General features: G+C 44.4%; 1 protein-coding gene across 1 annotated transcript in view; it reads right to left on the reverse strand.

Annotated features, from left to right (window-relative positions):
* Nucleotides 1-12,199, reverse strand: part of NWD1 (NACHT and WD repeat domain containing 1) — a 190,835-nt gene that overhangs the window by 9,877 nt on the left and 168,759 nt on the right. Inside the window, exon 17 of the mRNA XM_075338285.1 lies at nt 1,817-1,971. Coding sequence (XP_075194400.1) covers nt 1,817-1,971 — 155 coding nt within the window. The remainder of the gene's footprint in view (nt 1-1,816; nt 1,972-12,199) is intronic.

A 12,199-nucleotide genomic window follows, 5' to 3' on the forward strand; every position in this document is an offset into this window, starting at 1 on the left:
AATTAGAGTAGACCTGCCAATCTCTATTCCTTAGTATAGGGTTTCTATATAGACCTCAACCCACTGAAGGGTGATATCTGAGTTTCTTTACTGGGGCCTACAATTGGTACCAACAGGGTCAGAGCTATGATAGCCAAATGGAACTGGTGTGTGAAGTATGACCCATTAGTGCTGTGTGCTTTATATTTAGAAAAAAACCCAAGGAGAAAATTGTAGAAAAAATACCCTGACTATAAATAAATAAATTGCAAGTGCTTAATAAACAGGGTACTTAGTATATACATTTTTGCAAAAAGGTAAGAAGCTGTCTCACCTCGTCACGGTGTACCCATCTGAGACAGTCCCTAACCTACTAAAGTTAAAAACATATTCTGTACCTGACTAGTGTCATGTCAAAACTTCAATATGGATGGTAAAGTGGTTAGCTGGGTCCCAGATTAAATACACAGCAAAAAGTGAGAAGCAGGTGATTGTTCAGCCTCAGTATCAGGAGGGCTGCACCCCCAACTTGCATTAAAGCAAGATAACAGACAAAAAAAACAAAAAACTGAGCTGTGACAAATGTTCAATAAACATGCAACATTACAAGCATGTGAATTGCAGCCTCAAGACTAGAAAAAAACCCAAGGAGAAAATTGTAGAAAAAATACCCTGACTATAAATAAATAAATTGCAAGTGCTTAATAAACAGGGTACTTAGTATATACATTTTTGCAAAAAGGTAAGAAGCTGTCTCACCTCGTCACGGTGTACCCATCTGAGACAGTCTCTAACCTACTAAAGTTAAAAACATATTCTGTACCTGACTAGTGTCATGTCAAAACTTCAATATGGATGGTAAAGTGGTTAGCTGGGTCCCAGATTAAATACACAGCAAAAAGTGAGAAGCAGGTGATTGTTCAGCCTCAGTATCAGGAGGGCTGCACCCCCAACTTGCATTAAAGCAAGATAACAGACAAAAAACTGAGCTGTGACAAATGTTCAATAAACATGCAACATTACAAGCATGTGAATTGCAGCCTCAAGACTAGAAAAAAACCCAAGGAGAAAATTGTAGAAAAAATACCCTGACTATAAATAAATATTTTTTCTACAATTTTCTCCTTGGGTTTTTTTCTAGTCTTGAGGCTGCAATTCACATGCTTGTAATGTTGCATGTTTATTGAACATTTGTCACAGCTCAGTTTTTTGTTTTTTTTGTCTGTTATCTTGCTTTAATGCAAGTTGGGGGTGCAGCCCTCCTGATACTGAGGCTGAACAATCACCTGCTTCTCACTTTTTGCTGTGTATTTAATCTGGGACCCAGCTAACCACTTTACCATCCATATTGAAGTTTTGACATGACACTAGTCAGGTACAGAATATGTTTTTAACTTTAGTAGGTTAGGGACTGTCTCAGATGGGTACACCGTGACGAGGTGAGACAGCTTCTTACCTTTTTGCAAAAATGTATATACTAAGTACCCTGTTTATTAAGCACTTGCAATTTATTTATTTATAGTCAGGGTATTTTTTCTACAATTTTCTCCTTGGGTTGTTTTCTAGTCTTGAGGCTGCAATTCACATGCTTGTAATGTTGCATGTTTATTGAACATTTGTCACAGCTCAGTTTTTTGTTTTTTTTTGTGCTTTATATTTAGCGGGATGTGACACAAGAAGGTATCATTTCCAAGAAATGCATCTCCATAAAATGTTATGCACTTTTGGACTGAATAACGCTAAACGTTGAACTTTTACCTGTAAAGTGTCATTAGCAACTTCACCCCCTACAGTTTATGATAATGGAGTACGTTTAATAAAGTTCTATCTTACTTACTCGTATAGTTTCATCTTGTGATCCTGTTAATATAATATTCTTCTCACTATGGATTGCCGCTGTTTTCACCAGATCTTCATGTTCTAGACAAGAATCTAGCAATGTTCTTAAGGTGTTAGAATCAGCTCTGAATACCTGAACTTGTTTTCCAAATCCTGGTAAAATAGATATATAGAGATTGTTATCTCAGACTTGAAATACCATAGTAAAGAAAGTGTTGTTCAAAGACATCTATTAGGGAGGTATATAGGATCTTAGGTACCTTACATAGTCGCATAGTTTGAAAAAAGACCTAGGTCCAACAAGATCAACATTTCTCCACCTATTATACCGTACATTTTTGTCACAAAATTATCTATAACCAGGGCCAGATTAAGGTTGGTGGGGGCCCAATAACGTTAACATTTTTAGTCATAACAGTAGAGCCCCAACTGTAGCATTTAGATATAAATCTAATGAGCGCGTATCTTATCCTGTTGTTCTGACACATTTAGATTGACAGTACTGCAATACAGATACAGTCCAGGATAACTCAAAGGAGTCCAGTTATACACAGAAAGTAGAGTTAAGGCCGCTTTACACGCTGCGACATCGCTCAAGCGATCTCTTTGGGGTCACGGAATTCATCCGGCTGCTTTAGCGATGTCGTTGCGTGTGACACCTATGAGCGATTTTGAATCGTCGCAAAAACGTTCAAAATGCTCATCGGTGACATCCCCCCTATTCTCAATTATCGCTGCTGCTGCTGCAGCTAGCGATGTAGTTCCTCGTTGCTGCGGCAGCACACATCGCTATGTGTGACACCGCAGGAACAAGGAACCTCTCCTTACCTGCGCCCGCCCGCAATGAGGAAGGAAGGAGTTGGGCGGGATGTTATGTCCCGCTCATCTCCGCCCCTCTGCTTCTATTGGGCGGCGGTTCAGTGACGCTGCTGTGACGTCGCTATGACGCTAAACGAACCGCCCCCTTAGAAAGGAGGCGGTTCGCCGGTCACAGCGACGTCGCTAGGCAGGTAAGTAGTGTGACGGGTCCACGCAATGTTGTGCGCCATGTGCAGCGATTTGCCCATGTCGCACAACCGATGGGAGCGGGTACGCACGCTAGCGATATCGGTCACAATATCGCAGCGTATAAAGCGGCCTTTACTCACATTTATTTTTATTGATCCCAATGTTAAGACAGCCAGGGCCAGCTCCTGGTTTTTGCAGCCCTCGGGCAAAAGACACTCAGTGGGCCCCATCCATACGCAGACACGCACATACACAGATACGTACACATACAAGCATACATACATATACATATTTGAAGACAAATTCATAAAAATACATATAAACAGACATAAATCTATACAGACATACGTAAATACCCATCATACATACAGACACAGACGCATTAGAGGTATTAATATGGGGAAGTTGCCAGCAGCCTCATTCACCTCTCCCGCTTGTTTCCGTCCAGCTCCTCCAGGGCATGTGTTTGTGCTGCATGATGGCTGTTACTAACAGACATGGCCGCACACCGTGCACACTGACACTGCACTGCTGTATATACATCACAGGAGGGGTTGGGGGCTACAATCTAATATATAAAGCTGAATGTGTGTATGTATGTATGTATGTGTGTATGTATGTATGTCCGGGATTGGCATCTGCACCGTCGCAGCTACAGCCACAAAATTTTGCACACTCACACTTCTGGACCCCGAGAGCGTCATAGGTTATGTTTTGAGGGAAATTTTAACCCCGCGCTTTACAGTTATTCGCCAAAAAACCTGCCTCCATTAAAGCGAATGGAGCTGGGAGCCACAGTGCAGCCAGAACTTCAGAAGAATGCACAACCACGCCCTTATATGGAATGTTGGCGTGTCACAATGCAGCCAGGGAAAGAGGCAGACACAGACAGGGTAAGAAACAGACATAGATAGGGTAATAGACAGACACAAAGAGACAGACACAGACAAAGAGACAGACTGACAGGGAAAGAGACAGGGAAAGAAAGGGAAAGAGACAGACAAGGTAAGAGACAGACAAAGACAGGTAAAGAGACTGACAAAGAGACAGACACAGGGAAAGAGACAGAGGGAAAGAGACAGACAGGGAAAGAGAGGGAAAGAGAGACAGGGAAAGAGAGGGAAAGAGACAGACAGGGAAAGAGACAGACAGGGAAAGTGACAGAGATAGATAGACAGGAAAAGAGATTAAGACAGATGGAGAAAGAGACAGAGACAGTCAGAGACACACAGGGAAAGAGACAGACAGACAAAGAGATAGAGAGATATATTCAGAGTGGGAGACAGACAGAGAATGGGAGAGAAACAGAGAGACAGTTACTATCCCGGGCGTTAATACATTCTATTTATACATTCTATGCCGGGAATGTTAATACATTCTATTTTGTTAACAACAGTTATTAACCCGGGCGAAGCCAAAAACCTGCCTCCATTAAAGCGAATGGAGCTGGGAGCCACAGTGCAGCCAGAACTTCAGAAGAATGCGCAGCCACGCCCTTATATGGAATGTTGGCGTGTCACAATGCAGCCTGGGAAAGAGACAGACACAGACAGGGAAAGAGGCAGACACAGACAGGGAAAGAAATAGACATAGACAGGGTAAGAGACAGACACAAAGAGACAGACACAGACAAAGAAACAGACTGACAGGGAAAGAGACAGACAGGGAAAGAGACAGACAGGGAAAGAGACAGACAGGGAAAGAGACAGAGATAGACAGACAGGGAAAGAGATAGACAGACAGGGAAAGAGACAGACCGACAGGGAAAGAGACAGACCGACAGGGAAAGAGACAGACCGACAGGGAAAGAGACAGACCGACAGGGAAAGAGACAGACCGACAGGGAAAGAGACAGACAGACAGGGAAAGAGACAGACAGGGAAAGAGAGAGACAGAGAGATATATACAGAGGGGGAGACAGACAGAGAATGGGAGAGAAACAGAGAGACAGTTACTATCCCGGGCAGCGCTGGGTGCTATGTTGTGAGGCGAAATTTTAACCCCGCGCGTTCCAATTTACCAATCAATTTTGCCCCTATCTACATAATGGGGAAAAAGTGAAGAGTCTGGTATTATCCTTCAAAAATAAAAATCTGATTAATAAGCAGCCAAACTACAAGAACAACAAATGTACCATATAGAAAATCTGGCAGCTGTCAGTCACATGACCTGTCTATTATGTGTGAGCTAATATATACTGTCAGGGGGGAGGGTTTTCTGTTGCCTGGAGATTTATCAGTCTGCCAATAGCAACCAATCACAGCTTAGCTTCTATTTTGCTACAGTTAATTAATCTGAGCTCTGATTGGTTAATATAGGCAACAATTTAATAATTACATTTCTATCTTTGTTTTGTGGTTTTTGTGTGCAGAATACATTTTTGTTAATACATTCTATTTTCTTAACAGCAGTTATTAACCCGGGCGAAGCCGGGTAGTACAGCTAGTATATATATATATTACAGGAGGGGCAGGGGGCAAAGACATTATTGGGGGTATATACAGTGCCTACAAGTAGTATTCAACCCCCTGCAAATTTAGCAGGTTTACACATTCGGAATTAACTTGGCATTGTGACATTTGGACTGTAGATCAGCCTGGAAGTGTGAAATGCACTGCAGCAAAAAAGAATGTTATTTCTTTATTTTTTTTTTTTTTTTTAAATTGTGAAAAGTTTATTCAGAGTGTCATTTATTATTCAACCCCTCAAACCACCAGAATTCTGTTTGGTTCACCTAAAGTATTAAGAAGTATTTCAGGCACAAAGAACAATGAGCTTCACATGTTTGGATTAATTATCTCTTTTTCCAGCCTTTTCTGACTAATTAAGACCCTCCCCAAACTTGTGAACAGCACTCATACTTGGTCAACATGGGAAAGACAAAGGAGCATTCCAAGGCCATCAGAGACAAGATCGTGGAGGGTCACAAGGCTGGCAAGGGATACAAAACCCTTTCCAAGGAGTTGGGCCTACCTGTCTCCACTGTTGGGAGCATCATCCGGAAGTGGAAGGCTTATGGAACTACTGTTAGCCTTCCACGGCCTGGACAGCCTTTGAAAGTTTCCACCCGTGCCGAGGCCAGGCTTGTCTGAAAAGTCAAGGCTAACCCAAGGACAACAAGGAAGGAGCTCCGGGAAGATCTCATGGCAGTGGAGACATTGGTTTCAGTCAATACCATAAGTAACGTACTCCACCGCAATGGTCTCCGTTCCAGACGAGCCCGTAAGGTACCTTTACTTTCAAAGCGTCATGTCAAGGCTTGTCTACAGTTTGCTCATGATCACTTGGAGGACTCTGACACAGACTGGTTCAAGGTTCTCTGGTCTGATGAGACCAAGATCGAGATCTTTGGTGCCAACCACACACGTGACGTTTGGAGACTGGATGGCACTGACGCCAAGAATACCATCCCTACAGTCAAGCATGGTGGTGGCAGCATCATGCTGTGGGGCTGTTTCTCAGCCAAGGGGCCTGGCCATCTGGTCCGCATCCATGGGAAGATGGATAGCACGGCCTACCTGGAGATTTTGGCCAAGAACCTCCGCTCCTCCATCAAGGATCTTAAGATGGGTCGTCATTTCATCTTCCAACAAGACAACGACCCAAAGCACACAGCGAAGAAAACCAAGGCCTGGTTCAAGAGGGAAAAAATCAAGGTGTTGCAGTGGCCTAGTCAGTCTCCTGACCTTAACCCAATTGAAAACTTGTGAAGGAGCTCAAGATTAAAGTCCACATGAGACACCCAAAGAACCTAGATAACTTGGAGAAGATCTGCATGGAGGAGTGGGCCAAGATAACTCCAGAGACCTGTGCCGGCCTGATCAGGTCTTATAAAAGACGATTATTAGCTGCAATTGCAAACAAGTGTTATTCTACAAAATATTAAACCTAGGGGTTGAATAATAATTGACCCACACTTTTATGTTGAAAATTTATTAAAATTTAACTGAGCAACATAACTTGTTGGTTTGTAAGATTTATGCATCTGTTAATAAATCCTGCTCTTGTTTGAAGTTTGCAGGCTCTAACTTATTTGCATCTTATCAAACCTGCTACATCTGCAGGGGGTTGAATACTACTTGTAGGCACTGTACATGTTACTGAGGGGAGCATAGATGCTACTGGAGTGGTAAACAGCTCTGGGGGTGTAAACATTACTGGGATGGGTGGCATAGCGCTCTAGGGGGCCCACACTGTTTTGGGGGGCCAAACATATGGCTCTGGGGGGCCGCATACATGGCTCTGGGGGGCTGCACGCATAGCTCTGATGCAAACATTCACACTCACACAGTTCTGATTCACACGCACACAAAGACACCCTGATAGCACTGTTGCACACATTTCTGCTGCATATGTACAGATACAGCAGCACACACAGCTCTGGTGCCTTCCTGCACACTGTACTACTACAAACAAAGCACTGCTGTATACACACACATAACTCTGCTGCCCAAAGAGTACATAATGTATACACACAGCTCTTCTGCCTATATACAGACACAGAAAAACACACAGCTCTGCTGCCTTTCTGCACGCAACACTACCATACACAAAATACTGTATACACACACACAACTCTACTACCCAAAGAGTACGTATTCAAACAGCTCTGCTGCACACAGCTCTGCTGCCCAAAGAGTACGTATTCACACAGCTCTACTGCTCAAAGAGTATATATACACACAGCTCTGCTGCCCAAAGAGTATATATACACACCGCTCTGCTGTCGACACAGCTCTGCTGCCAAAAGAGTATATATAAACACAGCTCTACTGCACACATACACACAGCTCTGCTGCACCCATACAAACAGCTCTGCTGCACCCATACACACAGCTCTGCTGCACACATACACACAGCTCTGCTGTACACATACACACAGCTGTGCTGCACACATACACACAGCTCTGCTGCACACATACACACAGCTCTGCTGCACACACACACACAGCTCTGCTGCACACACACACACACACACACACACTGTTTTAGTTATCTCCTTTTTATACAAGGGTTGTAGCTTATGGTGGGGGCAGCTGAGATACGTGCACACACGGCTCTAGGGGGCCACACACACAGCTCTGTGGGACAGGACACACGGCTCTGGAGGGCCAGCACATGCAGCTCGGGGGAGGGGGGGGGTGTTGTGAATGTTAGTTATGTCTTGGCTGCTGGGAGGCTCCCTCTGGTGGCCAGGAAGGGTTTGGACAGAGACCAGGTGGGTTGTGCAGTGGGTGTTTCCCTTCCTAACTCTCTGCTTATTTAAGTCCTGGTCTGATTGCAAGCTGTTGCCGGATGTCAGTTGTTCTCTGTATCTTCAGCCTGTTTAATCCTGCTCTACACCACATCTTCCCCAGATAAGTGCTTGCTCTTTATTTATTGTCTGGTTATTTTGTTTATCTGGGTTTGTCATTTGCTGTGGTTGGTTTCAGGTTATTTGCTTGCAGGGATTTTCCCCCTCAGTGGATTGTTGAGGAACTCCCTGCAGTTCTGTGTGGAGTATAGCTCCTTTGGGTCCATGTGTTTATGGCTTGTTGAATTTGTTATAATTCTTGTTTTCTGTTCATTGGTATGACAAGGGCACCTGGTATAGGACGGAGTTCAGATCGAGCGATCTCAGGGCCTTTTTGTACTATCAGGAAGTTGGTATTTTGCAGGGTTTTTCTCTGGTCACCATCAGTCCCCTTTCCTGTCCTTTCCTATTTTAGTCAGCGGGGGCCTCACCTTTTGCTAATCCTGTCATCTACCTGTGTATTGTGTTTTTCCCATATCACCACAGTCTTTGAATGTGGGGGGCTTGCTATTCTTGTCTATTTTCTGAGGCAGAGAGTTATTCATCTTTCCTACCTTTAGGATAGTTAGTTCTCTGGCTGGGTTCGCGGTGCACAGGATGTTAGTTCACCCCTCGGCTACTTCTAGTTGTGTTGGTTAGTAAGGGGATGGCGGCCAGATTAGTTGCCAAGGCTCTTGTCACCTTTTTGCCAATGATTTGTGGTGCTCTTCCATGGTCCGGATCATAACAGTACATCCGGCCATACAAATTTAAAGGGTACTCTTAAGAAGGAAAAAAAAAAAAAAAGCTGCTGAGAATTTTTTTTTTTTGGTGTTTTTCCTCTTCTTCTTTGGGTTCTGTGGAAGATTTATTTTGTTTAGCATGGATGAATTGGGTGAGCGTGTTGCTCATCTTGATGCTAAGGTTCGTCGTATAGAGTCTTTTCTTGCACAGACTCCCCTTGCAGAGCCTAAGATTCCTGTTCCTGAATTTTTTTCGGGAGATTGGTCGAGATTTTTGAGCTTCAAAAATAATTGTAAATTATTTTTTGACCTACGCCCTAAGTCCTCAGGGAATCCCGTACAGCAGGTTAAGATTGTCATCTCCTTGCTGCGTGGTGACCCTCAGGACTGGGCCTTCTCTTTAGCGTCTGATGATCCGATTCTCAATGATGTGGACTCCTTTTTTCAGGCCTTGGGATTATTATATGACGAACCCAATATTGTGGACCAAGCAGAAAAGGTCTTGTTGTCCTTAACTCAGGGTTTGGATTCTGCAGAAACGTTTTGTCAGAAATTTCGTAAGTGGGCGGTCCTTACCAAATGGAATGATGATGCGCTTGCGGCTCTTTTTCGCAAGGGTATTGCGGATGCTGTGAAGGATGTAATGGTAGGATTTCCCGTCCCTTCTGGTCTTGATGCCTCTATGACCTTGGCCATTCAGATTGATAGGCGTTTACGTGAGCGCAGGAAGATACCTGCTGGTTTTGTGCCTGAGGAACAGCCTTTGGAGCCTATGGAGTGTGATAGGGTCCTTTCTAATGCTAGTCGGCAGGGGTTCAGACAGAAGAATTGACTGTGCTTCTATTGTGGAGACGCTTCTCATAACATCTCTGTCTGCCCTAAACGTGAAAGGAGATTGGCTACTTCTGTTACTGTGGGTTCTTTGCAACCAAAGTTTCTTTTGTCTGTCACATTGATTTGCTCATTGTCTTCCTTTTCTGCATTTGCCTTTGTGGACTCGGGGGCAGCGCTCAATTTGATGGATTTTGGGTTTGCTAGGGATTGTGGTTTTCCCATGGTTCCTTTGCAAACTCCTATTGCTTTAAGGGGCATTGATGCTACCCCTTTGGCAGAACATAAACCCCAATTTTGGACCCAGGTGCCTATGAGAGTTGCACCAGCGCATCAGGAAACTTGTACATTTTTAGTATTGCATAATCTACAGATACCTTGGTACTGGGATTTCCGTGGTTGCAGACCCATAATCCGGTTCTTGACTGGAGATCCTTGTCGGTAGCTAGTTGGGGTTGTCAAGGTTTGCATCAGGACCTTTCCGTGTCGTCCACGTCTGCTCAGGCAGTTGATGTTCCGGCTTTCTTGTCTGATTTCCGTGATGTATTTAATGACCAGGAATCTGATTCTCTGCCCCCACACCGGGACTGTGACTGTGCCATTGAGTTGGTGCCCGGTTGTAAATTTCCCAAGGGGCGGATTTTCAACTTGTCTGTGCCCAAACATGATGCCATGCGGTAATACATCAGAGAATCATTGGAGAAGGGGCACATTCGGCCCTCATCTTCTCCTTTGGGTGCTGGCTTCTTCTTCGTTGCTAAGAAAGATGGTTCGTTGAGGCCTTGTATTGATTACCGTCTTCTTAATAAAATTACAGTCAAATATCAGTACCCTTTGCCTCTGATGTCTGATCTGTTTTCTAGAGTGAAGAGTGCCAAATGGTTTACGAAACTGGATCTCAAGGGTGCGTATAATCTCATCCGTATTAAGGAGGGTGATGAATGGAAGACGGCTTTTAATACTCCTGAGGGGCATTTTGAGTACCTACTGATGCCTTTTGGGCTCACTAATGCACCCTCCGTCTTCCAGGCCTTCATGAATGATATTTTTCCGGACCTTATTGGTAAATTTTTGATTGTGTATTTGGATGACATCTTGATTTTTTCTGATGATTGGGACTCTCATGTGGGGCAAGTACGGGAGGTTTTTCAGATACTTAAGGATAATGCACTGTACGTTAAGGGGTCAAAGTGCCTCTTTGGGGTGCAAAGGATTTCCTTGTTGGGCTTCATCCTGTCTCCCTCCGCTATCAAAATGGACCCGGTTAAGGTTCAGGCTATTTACGACTGGGTGCAACCGACTTCTCTAAAATCCCTGCAGCAATTTTTGGGGTTTGCTAATTTTTACCGTAAATTTATAGCCAATTTTTCTGCTATTGTCAAACCTCTGACAGATTTGACAAAGAAGGGAGCTGATGCTGAGCATTGGACCCCTGAGGCTATTGTGGCCTTCCAGGAGCTTAAAAGGCGATTCACTTCTGCCCCAGTTCTGCAGCAACATGATGTGTCTCACCCATTTCAAGTTGAGATCGATGCCTCAGAGATCGGAGCAGGTGCTGTTCTGTCTCAACGAGACGCTACTTCGGGTAAACTTAAGCCATGTGCCTTTTTTTCTCGGAAGTTTGCTCCTTCTGAACGGAATTATGATGTGGGGAACCGGGAATTATTGGCTATGAAGTGGGCATTTGAAGAGTGGAGGCATTGGTTGGAGGGGGCTAGGCATCAAGTTGTGGTGCTTACGGACCACAAGAATCTCATCTATCTGGAATCGGCCAAGAGGTTGAATCCTCGGCAGGCCAGGTGGGCTTTGTTTTTTACAAGGTTTAATTTTGTGGTCTCTTTTTTGCCGGGCACCAAGAATGTTAAGGCCGATGCCCTTTCCAGGAGTTTCTGCGCTGACTCTTTGGAGGTTGTCGAACCGTCTACTATCCTGAATGATGGTGTAGTTTTCTCGGCTATTTCGCCTGATCTGCGGTTGGCACTGGCGGAATTTCAGGGGGATAAACCTGAGAGATGTCCTACAGGGAAACTGTTTGTCCCAGACCAAAGGAGAGACCGAGTTGTCTCTGAGGTTCATTGCTCTGTTTTGGCGGGTCATCCTGGCATTTTTGGTACTCGGGATCTTATGAGACGCTCTTTTTGGTGGCCTTCCCTGTCCCGAGATGTCCATCGTTTTGTGCAGTCGTGTGGAGTTTGTTCTAGGTCCAAGCCCTGTTGTTCACGTTCTAGTGGGCTATTATTGCCTTTGCTTGTACCTCAGAAACCTTGGACGCACATCTCTATGGATTTTATTTCAGAGCTTCCCGTCTCTCAGAAAATGACTGTGATTTGGGTGATCTGTGACAGATTCTCCAAGATGGTCCACTTGGTTCCCTTGTCTAAGTTGCCGTCTTCTTCGGAGTTGGTGCCTTTGTTTTTGCAACATGTTGTCCGTTTGCATGGTATTCCCGAAAACATTGTTTCTGACAGAGGGGTGCAGTTTGTATCCAGGTTTTGGAGGATTTTTTGCTCCAAATTGGGTGTTCAGC

This window comes from Anomaloglossus baeobatrachus, chromosome 1 (assembly GCF_048569485.1).
Source record: "Anomaloglossus baeobatrachus isolate aAnoBae1 chromosome 1, aAnoBae1.hap1, whole genome shotgun sequence".
Lineage (NCBI taxonomy): Eukaryota > Metazoa > Chordata > Amphibia > Anura > Aromobatidae > Anomaloglossus > Anomaloglossus baeobatrachus.